This window comes from Trichechus manatus, unplaced genomic scaffold (genome assembly GCF_000243295.1).
Source record: "Trichechus manatus latirostris isolate Lorelei unplaced genomic scaffold, TriManLat1.0 scaffold00167, whole genome shotgun sequence".
Classification (NCBI taxonomy): Eukaryota; Metazoa; Chordata; class Mammalia; order Sirenia; family Trichechidae; genus Trichechus; species Trichechus manatus.
In genome coordinates, this window is record NW_004444103.1 from 2,187,262 (window position 1) to 2,205,104 (window position 17,843).

The 17,843-nt window shown below is 36.9% G+C and overlaps 1 protein-coding gene across 13 annotated transcripts in view; it reads left to right on the forward strand.

Moving 5' to 3' along the window:
• CADPS2 (calcium dependent secretion activator 2) overlaps positions 1-17,843 on the forward strand; it is a 573,575-nt gene that overhangs the window by 391,769 nt on the left and 163,963 nt on the right. For 12 of the 13 annotated variants that reach the window (XM_004386536.1, XM_004386538.1, XM_012558431.1 and 9 more), the window contains exons 10-11: positions 11,079-11,187; positions 12,862-13,062. In XM_004386536.1, the coding sequence (XP_004386593.1) occupies positions 11,079-11,187; positions 12,862-13,062 (310 nt within the window). Of the gene's footprint in view, positions 1-11,078; positions 11,188-12,861; positions 13,072-17,843 lie in introns of all 13 variants that reach the window. The other variant, XM_023740901.1, reaches the window with a different exon arrangement.

Here is a 17,843-nt window from a genome sequence, read left to right on the forward strand (position 1 = left end):
AAGCCTTCATCTTAAGTGAGAATAGCAACATAATTGGAAGAGCGTAGTCAGTGTCACTGAACTGTGCATGTAGAAATTTTTGAAACGGTGTTATCTTTGGCTATGTGTATTTTCACCAAAAAAAAAGGTTGAGAATTTAGAGGGTTAATATGTTGTGGGGTTGTTAACCAATGTCATAAAACAACATGTATACTACTGTTTCATGAGAAACTATTTGTTCTGTAAGCCTTCACCTGAAGTACAATTAAAAAAAACAAGTAGCCTTTGACAGCTAATTTTTAAGGCTAGGTCTTAAATGACAAGTAAATTTTTAGCATTTTAGGTAGGTTATGCAAATCGAGTTTGGATACTTTCAACACTTGACAGCATGAACATGTCAATAACTTATGTAAAGATCTTTAGAGATAAATCTATTTTCTTATTTTTAATGGAACAATAAATTTAAAAATATTTATGGACATATATATCAAAGATAATGTTCATTGGAAACAGGATAGTAGAGGCATTTCTGCTATTTCTTCTCTTCCTCAGTTTCTTGTTCATTGATATATTCATATAACAGACATCTTCAATAACATAGTCATTGTGTCCTTCGTGTGCCTGTAAAACTATGTAAAGGAAACAGCCCATGAGTATGGATGTAGAAGGAGACAGAGGGGGAGGGAGAGAAGCAGGTGAGCTTAGGAGAAAGACAGAGACCTAGAGGACTCTTAACTCCATTGTCCTTCCCCAATAGAATTTTACCCTTACGAAATAAGTGTTATCCTTCCATGTCATCTTAATCACTCTATTATTCTTATCTGCAATTTTTTTTTAATCTACAAAATTGAAATTAAAAAAAAATTTCCCTGTAACCAGAAGACTTGAAGTGTTAAAAAAAAATTTCAATACTGAAGTATGATTGCAATTATCAGTAGCAGACAACTGATAAAAATACATAAATATGACATATATTGATGAATACTTATTAAACATAAAAAAGTTAAATTTCATGAGAAATACCTTCCTTAATGAGTTATATAGGGCTTCCCCTCCCAATTTATCTGTGAATGAGTATTACTTATTTGAGAATTATAAAGGGTTTCAAGTTAATTCTTTTTTGTTTGTAGCATTTGTAGAAATACAAGCATGGAGAAAACTGGCTCACATAAATATGTGTATGGAAGCAGAAGTTTTGCCACAGTAGCCACTCAGTTTCTCAAATTTTTTTTTTAAGTCCTGAGTTAGATGCCCCCCCAAAAAAGTTGTTTTTAATATTCTTTTAGTTTACAGCTAAATTAGCTTCTTCTACAATTTTACTGAAGGCAAAAAATGTGAAAACCATTTCAAAATAATTTGTTTTGCCTCTGAGTCTAGAGAACCATACAGCTGTAACCGGAAGAAGTTCTGTCTCTGTCCATCCGAACCGCACTGCATGTAAATGCCCGTGAGGAAATGAAAATTGAATTTGAGATTGTTGATTTCTACCTGTGCTCTAGCTTGAGAGTTGAGAGGTGGGTGAGTTCTGACAGCACTCTAGTGGAAGAGTAGGGGTAGTCGAAGGGAATTTCCTGTCATTTGACAAATATCAGACTACAAAAGATCACTGTTTGTTCAAGGAGAGGAGAAAAGGACAAAAAACTAGAATGGAGACCTAAAAGAGATTCTGTAACATTAAAATCAAATACACTGACTTTATGTTTTTAATAATTTATAAGAAAACGCAGACTCTATTGAACAGTTTGGGAAAATGAGATAAGAGAGTTGGCCATGATTAAAAGAAATAAGAAAGAAATGAAACTTAAAAAAATTATTATGCACTTTATAGACAGTAATTTACAAAATGAACACCACATAAAACAAAATTAGTACTGTAGAAGACAGACTAGAGAAGCTCTAGAAATCTAAAATAAAAAACAGTGATCATGATGGCAGATATAAAGGAAAGAAACCAAACATGCAATATATGAAAAACCTGTGTTTCTGAATGGGAAGAGAAGAGGAGAAAACAGATAAACAGAGCAGAAGTAAAAGTAGACAATGTTTAAGAAACTTTTTCTGATATTAAAAAGAAGTTAGTCTGCAGATAAATAGACTTCCCACATTTCAGGAAAATTTTTAAGAAGAGATTCACATCCAAACATTTCTTCCTAAATATTTTCTTTTTACCAAAATGCATCAGATATCTCCTTAGCACTTAATTACAGAAGTCGATAGAGTTATATCTACAATGAATTGATGGGAAATTATGTGACTAAGGAATTTATTACTCATCCAAGAAATTCCTCATGAATAAAAACATTGTAAAGATATTCTCATAGGGGTGGGGGTTCAGAAAATGTACAGTTCACCTCCTTGAAAATATTTAAAGGTGAACTCCCAATATTTGAGTGACAAGTAGTATTTCAGAAATATGAAACAATATTAAAGAATTAAAACAATATAAAAGAAATATGAAACAATGTTAAAAGATAAACATATAGAGTTAAATCTAAATCACTGCATTGTAAATATCATGATTCAAATGTAATCATGAAAAATGATTCTTCAAATGGGTTACATACCATATGGAATACGTAAATTAGATCATTTTGACAAGGATTTCTTTTTAACGTGAATAATCACTTCCTAATTAGTTATTTCCAAGTTTGTGTTTTGGTGTGTTGTTTCATTTTGTTTTTCTGGAATTTCCATTTTGATGACTTTTCTTAAGTACTGTGATCCATCAAAGATAAGCGTGTATACTGAAATGGGAAGACCTGGTTCCTCCACAGCTGTGATGATTGTGCCTATAACATAGGTAGTGCTAGGACATGCTAGTTGGATGAAGGGATGAATTTGGCCTCAAACTTATTGTTTCCTAAACATTTTAAGTGAGTATGTGAGAATAGAAAAAACAAATATTGCTTGTTATGGCAAGTGGAGAAGGATCGATTTAAGAGCACAAGTTGGGTTACTTTTACTGCTAAATTATTAGTGTTTGTTTTTTTAGCAAGATAAGTGCTTACTTTGGACTTTCAAAAGTAATACATTTTAAAGCATGGCAGAATAGGGAATTTATTGAATTGAAATAAATTGTATTTCATGGAGAAGTAAAGAGGTAGGCACAGTGCGCCAGACACCAGTTTAACATGTTTAATATAGAGAAACTGAGTCAAAAAACAAGGAAACAAGAAGCAAGGAGATGTAGTTGGAAGGTGACGGGGCCAAGTTTGTATGGCTCTTGGAAGAAGGGGTGGATTTTACTAGATCAAGAAATAGAAAATGGGATTTTAAAGACGAAAGTGATATTTTACTGCTTGGTAGTCAGGTGAAGAAATAAATAAAATTGGGAGTCTTGCTGTATAATCCATCTAGAGTACCTAACACAGTGATAGCTATATATTCCAACTAATAATTGCTGGGGATTTTTGCAAGCTGTGCAGGGAAGGCAGACCTTCCCGTGCTGTTCATCTCTCTCCCAGCAGGTTCCAGATTGTTCATGTGGTTATGTGTCAGGGAGACATTCTTTTAGCCAGGTTTTTAAGACTCTTCCAAATGAAGGTAGGAGATGTGAAACTTTGGAATTATTTGCTGTACATATTTTCTGTTTTATTAATAATTGATCACAAAAGCATTCCTTTGTAATAGTCCCCTGATATCTAATAATTACAACTTAATTATTCGTAAGATAAATTTGGCATGTGCATTTGATGTTATATACAAACCCCATCAATCCTGGAATTTTTTTCTGGCATGTAATGAAAAGGGCATGTATAGAGTCTCTCATATATACAGAAGTTAGATCTGTTATTAAGAAACCCATAAAACAAAATTAAAATGGAAGAATTGAACAAGGGATTTAAATTGGTAGTCTCAGCTAGTCCTAAAGATGTCTTTCTTAGGGAAACACCCAGAAATACTGGATAAAATATAATACATAACCTTTTAAATGCATAGCTGCACTGCAAAAAGAAGGAAAAACGTCAGGGACCAAAAACAACCAGAATGGTTAAGCTTGTGAGTTGTCATTGTAGGTGCTCTGGTGCTGGAGTGTGGGGACAGGGGGTGTTGCCGTTGCTATTTAGGGACTTGGGATTTAGAAATTGGGATTGTTGGTTTAGAGAAAGAAAGTATGCCCATGGGCATTCTCAAAGTGGGAATTTGTCAGATATCTTGTGTCGTACTTCAAATTTGCATCGCCATAAAATGGTGAACTAGAAAAAGATCTGCCCTTAAATTAGTAAGCTTTGTTTGGCCTTAAGCTCTGAATGTAGAGAAAAAAGTGACCCCTTTGGAAATTTTGAACTATTAACCTATACCGAGAGAATGTTAAAATTCTGATTTATTTTATCCAAATGTCAGGGAAACACCCAATTTAAGAAATGACCATTAAAATTTCTCCAATATTAATGATATCTCTGGGGCATCTGGCATTTAAAAAAAAAAAAAAAAGGAGAGATGAGCCCTTAACTTAAATTTTATAGGATTTCCACAGATAAAACTACGCTAAAATGAGCTCACAATCTAAAATTACAAAACAATAAACCAATTTATTGACAGCCCCAGAATTTCAGTAATAGAACTACCACATAATACAAACTGTAGTTGTGTTTAAGGCAATGAAATAAGTTAAGCAGATTAAAAAATATAGGAAAGGAACAGACACTATGAAAAATGGATAAGCAGTTTTGAACAGAGACAAAATAGAACTACTAGAAATAAAAACAGTCCCTGCAATTACAACCTTCATGGACAGGTTATACAGTAGGTTAAGCATATCTGAAGAGAAAATTAGTGATGTAATTGATGATAGAAAATGAGTTACGATCTGAAGAATTTACTCAGAATTCAGTATGAAGCGATGAAGAAATGTAAAAGAGAATGTTATGGATTGAATTGTGTCCCCCAAAAATATGTGTTGTAATTCCTAACCCCTGTATCCGTGGTAATAATCCCATTTGGGAATGGGTTTTCTTTTTTATTTAAGAAGCCATATCAGTGTAGGGTGTGATTTAAGCCCGTCACCTTGAGATATAAAAACGGCAGATTAGGCTTAGAGAAGCCAGCAGATGTGGGGGAAGATAGATGCCGTACCACATGAGGATCACCAAGGAACCAAGGAAAAGAAGCTGAAAAGACACAAGGACCTTCCCCCAGAGCAGACAAAGAGCGCCTTCCCCTAGAGCCAACATCCTGAATTCAGACTTCTAGACTCCTAAACTCTGAGAAGATAAACTTCTGTTTGTTAAAGCCACCCACTTGTGGTATTTCTGCTTCAGCAGCACTTGATAGCTAAGACAGAGAGGTTAAAAGATACAGAGATGATCTTAAAGTCCAGGATACTTCTGATAGAATGCCAAAAAAGACAGAATAAAGGTAAAATGAGGCAGAGGAAACATTTGAAAAGATAATGACTGACAGGATTCTAATGTACATAATCCATTTATATAACTTTTAATCATATGAAATTATTTATTGGTCACTTATTCATTAAAAATTTTAAACACGCATGACAATAATACACAATTCAACATGGAGGTTACCTCTGGGGAGAGAGAGAAGGAGATGGATTTGGCTAGGTGTATATAGGCATTAACTCTATCTGTCCTTTAAGAAAAAAAGAACAAAGCACATATATGTGTATGTGTGTGTCTGTGTGTGTGTGTGTATGTATAAGTTACGCTTTGACAAAGCTGGGTGGTGGATATATACATGTTAGTATTTTATTCTACTTAGAATGTTTGAAATATTTCATGCTTTTTTAAAGAGAACACTATGCCAAATAGAGAGTGGGCTTCTTTTTACGACAAATAACAGAAATGTAGGAATCTCTGAGTGTTGCAGATGGTTAACACGTTTGCCTGCTAACCAAAAGGTTGTCAATTCAAGTGCACCCAGAAGCTCCTTGGAAGAAAGGCCTGGTTATCTATTGCTGAAAAATCAGCCATTGAAAACCCTGTGGAGCACAGTTCTACTCTGACACACACGGGGTCACTATGACTCAATGGCAACTGGCAAAAAATAGAAACATACTGTTAGTGTTTACCACTTAACCTCCTCTACTACCTCCTAAAAAGAATCCTAACTTTTTTGCACAAGGACACTGAAACTTTCTTGAGATGATAACAAATTCTATGGGTGCCACTCAGTTTTACCTGTAGGCCTTAGGCAAGTGAAAATGTAAACTCTTCAGTAGTCTGTAAGAAGAGGAAACAGAAAGAAAAAGAAAACGTAAGGGTAGCAGGAACCACAAAGGTCAACAGTTGTGGGCCCCACTCTACCCCAACAAGGCTTAATGTTTTTGTTTTTTTCAAAACAGAGCTAGCTTTATTCTTTTTATGTTTTAAAAAAGTAATTTATATTCGTGAAAAAAGTTCAAAGAACACAAGATAAATAAAGTAACCTCTAATTGCACCACTGAATAGTAATCCCTGTAAATATTTTAATACGTGTCTTTCTCTTCATATGTATCTATAATGTTTACCAAAAAAAAAGCACACTCTACATTTCTGTTGTTAACCTGCTTTTTTATGTTATATCCTATAAATACTTCTGTGTCAGGAAAAAAATCAGTCACATTTCTTTTAATGACCACATAGTATTATACTGTATGGTTATGTGATAATATGTTTAACCAAACCACCTTTTAGTTTTTCCTGTTTATTATTTCACGTAACACTGCAGTGAGCATATTGCACATACATCTTTGAGTATTTGTTCATTTGTTTGCTTGAGACAAGTTCCTAGAGGGGGCTTTGCTGGATCAAAGGGAATGTACAGTAAGTAGTAAGGCTTTTGGTATCTATTGCAAAATGGACTTCCAGAAGGTCTGCCTGTTTCCATTCCCACCAAAAATCTACGAGAATGTGCGTTCCTACGCAACTTCACTGAGTATTAGCAATTGTTTTTATTTTTGCCAATCTAATAAATATTGTGTCATAATCTTGTTAAATTAAATTTTTAACTTACTAGTGAGGTTTTTGTTTATTGGCTATCTGTGCATTGAGTAGGCTTATTTGTAAAGGAAGTCCCTGGGTGACACAGTTTGCACTTGGCTGCTAACCAAAACGTTGGCAATTAAAATCCATCAAGTAGCACTGCAGAAGAAAGGCCTGGCAATCTACTTTTCTAAGGTTGTTGTTGTTAGGTGCCATCAAGTTGATTTCAACTCATAGTAACCCCATGTGACAGAGTAGAACTGCCCCAAGTGTTTTCTAGGCTGCAATCTATGTAGAAGCAGATCGCCAGGTCTTTCTCCCGTGGAGTAGCTGGGTGAGTTCCAACTACCAACCTTTCGGTTAGCAGCCAAGCACTTAACCATCGTGCCTGCAGGGCTTCTTCTGTAAGATTAAACCAAAATCAAACCCATTGCCATTGAGTGGATTCTGACCCGTAGCAACCCTATAAAACAGAGTAGAACTGACCCATAGGGTTTCCAGGGCTGTAATCTTTCCATATGTGTGCCCATTCCAAAGAAAGGTGATCTGACAGAATGAGGAAATTATCAAAGAATATCCTCGATATCATACGCAAGTAAAATTTTGCTGAAGATTGTTCAAAAGTGTTTGCAGCAATACATCAACAGGAAACTATCAGAAATTCAAGCTGGATTCAGAAGAGGACGTGGAACCAGGGGTATCCTTGCTGATGTCAGATGGATCTTGACCGAAAGCAGAGGATACCAGAAAGATGTTTACCTGTGCTTTATTGACTATGCAAAGGCATTTGACTATGTGGATCATAAGAAATTATGGATAACATTGTGAAGAATGGGAATTCCAGAACACTTAATTGTGCTCATGTGGAACCTGTACATAGGCCAAGAAGCAGTCGTTCAAACAGAACAAGGGGATACTGCATGGTTTAAAGTCAAGAAAGGTGTGCGTCAGGGTTGTATCCTTTCACTATACTTATTCAGTCTATGTGATGAGCAAATAATCGGAGAAGCCAGACTACATAAGGAAGAACGGGGCATCAGGATTGGAGGAAGACTCATTAACAACCTGCAATATGCAGATGGAACAACTTTACTTGCTGAAAGCAAAGAGGACTTGGAGCACTTACTGATGAAGATCAAAGACCATAGCCTTCAGTATGGATTCCACCTCAACATAAAGAAAACAAAAATCCTCACAACTGGACCAATAACAATATCATGATAAATGGAGAAAATAGTGAAGTTATCAAGGATTTCATTTTACTTGGATCCACAATCAACATCCATGGAAGCAGCAGTCAAGAAATCAAACAATGTATTGCATTGGGAAAATCTGCTTTCAAAGACCCCTTCCAAGTATTAAAAAGCAAACGTGCCACTTTGAGGACTGAAGTGCACCAGACCCAAGCCATGGTATTTTCAATCACCTCATGCGCATATGAAAGCTGGACAATGAATAAGGAAGACTGAAGAAGAATTGATGCCTTTGAATTATGGTATTGGCAAAGGATATTGAGTATACCATGGACTGCCAGAAAAATGAACAAAACTGTCTTTTACAGCCAGAATGCTCTTCAGAAGCGAGGATGATGAGACTTCATCTCACGTACTTTGGACCTGTTATCAGGAGGGACTAGTCCCTGTAGAAGGACATCTTGCTTGGTAGAGGGTCAGCAAAAAAGAGGAAGACTCTCAACCAGATGGTTTGTTACAGTGGCTGCAGTAGTGGGCTCAAGCATAGCAAGAATTATGAGAAAGGCACAGGACTGGGCAGTATGTTGTTCTGATGTAAATAGAGTCGCCATGAGTCGGAACCCACTTGATGGCACTAACAACAGTCTTTTCAGAAGTGGACTGCTTCATATTTTTTCTGTGGAGCAGCTGGTGGGTTGAACCGCCAAGCTTTTGCTTAGCAGCTGAGTGTTTTAACCACTGCACCACCAGGTCTCCTGTAAGATCACAGCCACTGAAAACCCTGTGGAGTACAGTTCTACTCTGAAATTCTTGGGGTTGCCATGAGTCGGAATTGACTCAGTAGCAACAAATTTGTTTTTTGTTTTATTTGGAAAGCAGATTTTCAGTGCTGTCATATCTCAGAGTTATGGCGTTTTTTTCTCAGTGGGTTATTCTGCGTGATTCTGTATGGAATTATGTAATCTCTATTCTTTAAAATAATCAAATTTGAGTATTTTAGGCTTACCAAAGGTTAGGAATTGCCAAAACAAAGATGGTTTAGAGGCATAATCTATACCCCAGTGTCATAGGAATTCATTTTTGTTTGTTTGTTTGTTTTTAACTTAGTTCGCTAAGTGAGAGGAAACTAAGAGAGGCGAGTGGTCATTTGACAAAGTGTGTATATTGAGACACTCTGTATGGACCCACCCATACCCAGCTGTGGTAGACTGGAAGAAGTGCTTTCTTTCCTTCCAAGCTACTGTTTTGAGTAGTTAGTAGGTCATTCCTGAAAGACATCTGAGCCCAAGAATCAGGAGGTGATCAAAGATGATTGGGTGTGTTGAACCTGCAGTAGAATCTAGAAGTTGGTGTGCAGTTCAGCAGACTCTGACGTAGTGATCGACACAAACATCTGTGCGTTTTACGTTGCAGAAGAGCAGAGCCAGCTCCTCCCTTCTCAGGAGCAGATCACATGTTTTTTCATTTTTAATGTAACAATGGCTGTATCTCTTCTTTTACACCATTACCCCCAACCTGTCTTTTTGGCCTGGAGTGCAAAGAGTTCATGTGAAAATATATGCTAAAATAAAAGATAAGGCCATTTTATGGCCATTTTTCTGTAGTGTTTTCTAGGTCTTCCTGATTGATATATATTTTTGATATATTCTGAATATGAGTCTTTTGTTGAATATACCGAAAACCCATTGCTGTTGAGTCAATTCTAACTCATAACAACCCTATAGGACAGAGTAGAACTGCCCCATAGGGTTTCCAAGAAGCAGCTGGTGGATTCAAACTACCAGCCTTTTGGGTAGCAGCCAGGCTCTTAACCATTGTACCACCAGGGCTCCTTGTTGAGTGTATGTATTGCAATTATCTTCTCTCAATCTGTGGTTTGCCATTTTTGCTTTTTCATGATGTCGTTTAATGAAAGGAAATGCTTCATATTATCCATCTTTTTTTTTTTCTTTTGTGATTAGCTGTTAGTGTCTTCTTTAAGAAGCCTTTATCTATTAAAAGGTGTGTGTATGTTTCCTTAGTTCCATCTAATTTTTAAGAAAGAAAAAGGTAAGTGATTCACAGTAACTAAATTGTTTTCCATGCAACCCTGTGTTCTAGGATATTTTGTAATTTATATATTTATTAGTCCACCAAACATTCTTTTCTCCTGCTGGGAACAGCTTCTCCCTCTTTCTGTTTTGGGAGAACTTCTGAGAGGCTGCTTATCATAGCATCCAATGTTCTTTGCCACCATTGTGAGCTCTTGACCCAAACTGGGCTCCTAATGATAGTCTTGCCCATTGGCCACATTGATTGGTCCAAATATGGCTTATGACCCAAGCTGGGACAACCAGGGAGGCGACTGCAGAGCTTTTGGAAGCTGTGGTTCCAGCCCAGTGAAACATCAACACAAGAAAATGAAGTCAATTCCAAAAGAGAAGCAGAACTGAAAGACAAAGCAGATCTTGACAATATTAAGTCATTGTTTGCCTAAAGCATACTCCACCCTGGCACTTCGTGTGGGTTTTGTTATGTAGGCCAATAAATTTCCAACTTTTATTGAGATTTTTTTTCACTTTGTCTGAAAGTCTCAAAATAAGTATGCTTTAAAATAAGATACCATATATTAGCATATTGAAAGCAGTAAGTAACCCAGCAGTAAAAGAAGCCTGTATATCTTTCTTTAACCTAATGATTCCCAAACTTATTTTTAACATGAATACTTTTTATGACATTTCTATTCCTATCTCATGGAATCTTGGCCAGTGGATCACTGATTGGGAAATACTAAGCTATAGGCATCGAATACCTAACTGTAGGCTGCCAAATGAAAGGTGGTTTAATTTCTGAGCAAGATACTGAAAAATGCTAAAGTTTAACAGTGATTTGTATGCAAATTATGTTTTTCTTTTTATATTTGGTAAAATAGCCTTCTGATAAAGAAAAGGCTAAATTGTATAAAGTGAATGTCACCAGCTACAATTTCTTTTCTTCCCCCGAGCAGGTTAGCCAGTACACGTTTGCTATGTGCAGTTATAGAGAAAAGAAGTCTGAACCACAGGAGTTAATGCAGCTTGAAGGATACACTGTGGATTATACAGATCCCCACCCAGGTAATTCTGAGTTGCAGCACTTTCCCCGCCCTGCATGTATGTGGTTCTTAAAAATATCCTGCATCTGGTCTGTATTTCAGACTCGACTCAGAGAGCAGGTACATAGTTCACTTATATACCAGACAAGACTTTATGAGATTCAGATTATGTCTTTTTGCAGGCTGTTTAATTTTAGCCATAACTCATCATTTCAGTTATCTTAATATAAGGATGCAATAACCGAGATTTACTGTAATAGAAAAATTATATGAGAAATATCAGCAGTGCTGACAGATATTTCTTCACTGGGAAGCAGAAAAGTACAACAGATAGAAGCAGGGAGAGAAGTGGCAAATGAATTGTTATATGTTACTCTAAGGAGCCCTGGTGACACAACAGTTAAGTGCTTGGCTGCTAACCGAAACGTTGGTGGTTCGAACCCACCCAGTGGCTCGGCAAAAGAAAGACCTAGCGATTTGCTCCGAAAAAGACTGCTGCATCCTAAAACCCTACGGGGCAGATCTGTCACATGGGCCCACAGTGAGTTGGAATTGACTCTAAAGCATTCAACAACAATTTTCTTTCCCAACAACATATTCTTGACTTCTCGCCTTTCCTCCATATTAATACTGGATATTGTACTAGATACCTGCTATCCAAAAAATAGTAAGTGAATGAATGAATCAATAAATATACAGAGATTAATGAAATTAATATGGAGAGACAGAGGCAGCTCAGGAGAAAGGCCTGGCAATTTACTTCCGAAAATTCAGCCATTGAAAACCCTATGGAGCACAATTCTACTCTGACACACATGGAATGGCCATGAGTTGGAGCTGAATCAATGGCAATTGGTTTTAACCACCCACCTGAATTGTTAAACTGAAGAAGTCTAAAAATACTAAGTGCTGGAAAGATGAACTTTAGAAACTCTTATGCACTGTGAGTGGGAGTTTAAATTGGTACAGTTGCTTTGGAAAACAGTTTAGCATTATCTCCCAAAGTCTACATGCTTTTGTAATTGGTATTTTCTTTACATTTCCTATTCTATTTGTTTTTATGTATAGAAATTAAGAATTGATTTTTGTATTTGACCTTGTATCCAACAACCTTGCTAAATTCAGTTACTAAAATCTATTAATTTGTCTGAGAAAGAAAAAAAAAATAGGAAATAGAAATCTGTGACCACACTCACGAATTGGTCGCTTAAAATGCTAAATTTTATCTTCTCTGTGAAAAAAAATTTTGCAAAAGATACAATATACATACGTACCGTAGAGTAAAAGGTACCATTTTTAAAATCTTCCCTATTATTTTTTATCCTAATCTCAATCATATGTTTCTTCTTCATGTAGAAAGGAGATGTGCCAACAGATTAGACTTCTGTGGCCTGAGATATCAGACTATGATATGAATTTCCGTGAGGTGTGTTCATGTACCTGACTGAATGGTACTGTGTCACGGACTGTTCGTTTCCCTGAGTTATTTTAATTTCCAAAGTGATATGAAAGCTTAAAACTTTTTGTTATTGTTTCCCTTCTAATCTTGAGTTGTGGATTTGATCCTCAGCTAAAAATTATTTAAAGCATTGAGCTGCTAACGTCAAATCCATTCTATCCCATGAGGCCAGTTAGTGAATGAGATGAAAGTCTGCCAATGGTATGAGTTTTGAATGATGTCCTTCTTCCTCCACAGGCCTTCAGGGTGGTCAGATGTTCTTTAATGCTGTGAAAGAAGGAGACACTGTACTATTTGCCAGTGATGATGAACAGGATAGAATATTATGGGTTCAAGCCATGTATAGGGCCACAGGTCAGTCATACAAACCCATTCCTGCAATTCAGACCCAGAAGCTGAATCCCAAAGGAGGAACTATCCATGCAGATGCTCAGCTTTGTAAGTTTTGTTAAAAAATAATTTGATTATCAATTAATAAACCTTAATAAAATATAAAATTATCTGAGGCAAATTTGTTCAGTATTATAGTTTACATCATTAACTGATTCCTAATTGAATAAAAATAGTTCATGTTAATAGTCATAGAATCAGTTATCTCATTTTCTTACGCAAATCTGGAGTGAATGGTGCGTATAGTTTCCAATCATGGCTTTGCCAAGCATTGGGTATCACTGGGAATCTCAAGAGTGTATAAGAAAATGCTCCAAGACGTCTCAAAAGCAAATTCATTTTAACTTATTGAAATTGTAATAGATGTGTCCTATAAAAATGGGAAAAAAGATGTTGGCAGATCAAATTGGCTTTGATAGGATTCCAGAATACCAGAATGATGAACCATCACTTTCTAATGTTGTTCTTAATAACCCAGAGGTGATAGAGCCTTTTTGTCGTTGAATGATATAAAGAATTAGAACACCAACTTTCTGTTTCAAAATGCCTTAATATTCATGTCATTTTCTTTATGCTAATGTAAGTCATTAAGAATTATATTTTTCATTTATTTTATTAGTGACTAATAACAAAATTATGAAATAATCATGGAAACATTTTCAAATATAGCTTTAATAGTCATTAAATCAAATCTTAAAATACTTTAACATGTTATCCTTCTTTGCAAAACTTTTCTGGTTTTTCCTGTGATAAATTAGTTTGTCCTTAACGTTAAGCTCAAATTGTGGCTTTTCTTTCAATACCCTTTACTCTCAAGATTCTTCTCCAGGGGACTAACATCTTGCCATGCATTATTTTCTTCTCCTACTTTCATGCATCAAATAATTAGTCTCTTTTCTTTTTAGACACCCTTCAGTATCACCTCTGGGCATCTTAAGTGAAGGCACATTGTTGTTGTTGTTAGGTGCCATCAAGTAGGTTCCGACTCATAGCGACCCTGTGTACAACAGAACAAAACACTGCCTGGTGCTGCACCATCCTCGTGATCATTGTTATGTTTGAGCCCATTGTTGCAGCCACTGTGTCAATCCATCTTGTTGAGGGCCTTCCTCTTTTTCACTGACCCTCTACTTTACCGAGCATGATGTCCTTCTCCAAGGACTGGTCCCTCTTGATAACATGTCCAAAGTATGTGAGACGAAGTCATGCCATCCTCGCTTCTAAGGAGCATTCTGGCTTTACTTCTTCCAGGACAGATTTGTGCATTCCTTTGGCAGTCCATGGTATAGTCAACGTTCTTTGCCAACACCATGACAAAAAGGCGGCAATTTTTCTTCAGTCTTCCTTATTCATTGTCCAGCTTTCGTATGCATATGAGGTGATTGAAAATGCCATGGCTTGGGTCAGGTGCACCTCAGTCCTTAAAGTGACATCTTTGCTTTTTAACACTTGAAAGAAGTCTTTTGCAGCAGATTTGCCTAATGCAATGCATCATTTGATTTCTTGACTGCTGCTTCCATCGGTATTGATGGTGGAATCCAAGTAAAATGAAATCTGTGACCACTTCACTATTGTCCCCGTTTATCATGATGTTGCTTATTGGTCCAGTTGTGAGGATTTTTGTTCTGTTTATGTTGAGATGTAATCCATACTGAAGCCTGTGGTCTTTGATCCTTATCAGTAAGTGCTTCAAGTCCTCTTCACTTTCAGCTAGAAGCTTGTGTCATCTTCGTAACGCAGGTTGTTAATGATTCTTCCTCCAATCCTGATGTCCCGTTCTTCTTCATATATTCCAGCTTCTCTGATTATTTGCTCAGCATACAGATTGAATAAGTATGGTGACGCATACCTTTCCTGACTTTAAACCACCCCGTATCCTTTTGTTCTGTTCACGAGTGCATCTTGATCTATGTACAGGTTCCTCATGAGCACAATTAAGAATTCTGGAATTCCCGTTCTTCCCAATGTTATCCATAATTTGTTATGATCCACACAGTCGAATGCCTTAGTATAGTCAATAAAACAGAGGTAAATATCTTTCTGGTATTCTCTGCTTTCAGCCAGGATCCGTTGACATCAGCAATGGTGTCCCTCGTTCCACATCCTCTTCTGAATCTGTCCTCTTCTGAATCGTGCATTAAATGAAATACTCTCTTTTCTTTTTAGACACCTTTCAGTATCACATCTGGGCATCTTAAGCAAACGCACAGTAGGCCAAATAATTAAAAGTGGAACATGAGCTCATCTTTTTTCTCTATTTTCTTTAAGAAACCACAGGCCATATTCATAGGTTATCTTAATTTTAGATGAATTTTTTTTAATTATAGTGATAACTATACATTTAAATTTAAAAAATTGGTTTAAAATTTTCATATTCTTTTAAATTTGCAGCATTGTGATCTTCAAAAGTAAAATTAAAAAAGAGCACATTATGGTACATGTTTTCACTTTATCCAGAATTTTTACTCTCCCCTTCTTCCCCCCCAATCTTCACATATACATATAGAGGATGGTGTAGCAGATATGAATTTTTCATCAGAACTCTCGGGTGCATAAATGTAATTTTATCAGCCACTCCTTGGAAGCCCTATGGGACAGTTCTGCTCTGTCCCATAGGTCGCTATGAGTCGGAATCGACTTGACGGCAGTGGGTTTGGTTTGGTTTTGACTTATGCCTGAACAGAGGGAGCCCTGGTGGCACAAAGGTTAAGCACTTGGCTGCTAACTGAAAGGTCAGCGGTTCGAACCCACTAGTCACTCCACAGGAAAAAGTTGTGGCAGTCTGCTTCCGTAAAGGTAACAGCCTTGAAAACCCGATTGGGCGGTTCTACTCTGTCCTGTAGGGTCACTATGAGTCGGAATTGACTCCATGGCAATGGTTTTGGTTTGGTTTTTATACCTGAATATATATTGAATCCCCATTCCTCATGTTACTGCAAACATAAACGCTTCAATTCAAGTTAACACAGTTACTCACAGATTTAAATTCAGTCAATTCAAAACTCTTCTTTCTTCTTCTTCTTCCCTTTCTTCCAGGGTAAATTAAGTTACAGAGGAACTACATATAACTATGACATCATTTTATGTAGCATCTGGTCCAAGACTGTTCTCTGTCCATAGTGGCCTAGGGCATAACGTGGCTTATTGGCCCATTCATTGTGTGCCAGTATGCATTGCTCAAGGAGCCCTGGTGGTGCAACGGTTAAGTGCTTAGCTGCTAACCAAAATGTTGGTGGTTATGAAACTCACCCAGAGGCTCCATGAGAGAAAAGACCTAGCAATCTGCTCTCGTAAAGATTTCAGCTTAGGAAACCCTATGGGGCAGTTCTACTTTGTCCTGCAAGGTTGCTGTGAGTTGGAATCAACTCAACAGCCCACAGTAACATTGTTCATAATCATGGACCTTCCATGACAACTAGTATTAAGGTCTATGTGCTCTGTATCCTCCTTGCCTCAGCTCCAGATACCTTTGAGTCCCTTACCTCATGCTTGCTCAGTTCTTGCCACAGTGGATCCATAGTAACTTGTTGGGTATTCTCCTGCAGGACACTGGAGCGCAAAGTACCCTGGGAGGCTCCCTTGGGGCATTTCTATCTCGGCACAGCCCTTATCCATTGCTTCTTTACTACTTAAGGGTCTTGTTGGTTGTATCTCTAATCTTGCAGACACAAGCTGCCTTCAGCACTGCACTGGCACTTTTTTATTATCTACCTCTACTGCAGCATAAACTCTGGACAGATCTCATCCCAGTCCCCTTGCCTGACCTGTACTTTTTTACTTCTGATTTTGGCTCTTGACAGGGAAAACCAATGTTTTAGAACTTTACTTTTCTTTAATCTCCATAGGCCAGTCCCTGCCCCTTCCTTCCTCCATCCTCCCAAAAGAGGTCATTCTACAGCATTTAATGTGAATCTCCTTTGTCTTCTTGCAAAATTGCATTTTTTGTGCATGCATTTAGCATCTGTCTGCTTAAATGGTATTGTTATTTATCTTATTCTGTTTTACGTTTTTCACTCAGCTCTATGTTTTTAAAGTCCACCCCTGTTTCTATGTGTTCATCTTATCTCATTCTTCTGATTGCTGCCTACTGTATCATGGTGTGCACTTGCCTCATTTTGCCTCGTCACTGCCACATTTGTCTTTTTGACTGTTTGGTGATGGAAACCTAAAATGTCTCCAGCTCCCTGCCGATGTAATGTTTGGTTATTCCAACTATGATTAGGAAATGTCTCTCCGTTTATTCAAATCTTCTAAGTCGTTTACATTTTAATCTTTTCTCTGTAGAGCTCTTTTATATTCTTGGTTAAACTGATTTCAAAGTAGTGCATAGCTCTATTGTTGTTGCACCTTATTTTTTATTATATTTTCTAGTTGGCTGTTACTCATACAGGGAATTGCGGTTTTCATGTGCTTATTAGTTAGCTTTAAGAACTTAATTGAGCTAATGCATACCATCCGTCGTGTGTGGTGGCTAGGAAAAGTGGTTAAGAACCACTGGCCTAGAATATTAAGACCAGTGCTAGGCAATATGGAATTAATGAACAATCTAAATAAGCAATAGCTTCAGATAGCTATGTCATCTGTTTCTATTAAAACTTTTTTACTGTTATTATCAATTTATTGTCAAGGCAGTGCTGATCAGCTAAATGGAACTGAATTTTCTAGCCCAGCTGGTTAACTTGTCTAGCTAAAATCTAAACTGTTTCAGTTGTGCTAACAACAGTTTTCTTGTATTTCAATCTACTAGTAATTTCCAATCACAGCAGACCCCTGGTGTCTGATCTCTCTTATAAAAAGAAAGAAGGAAGGGAGGGAGGAAGGGAAAATAA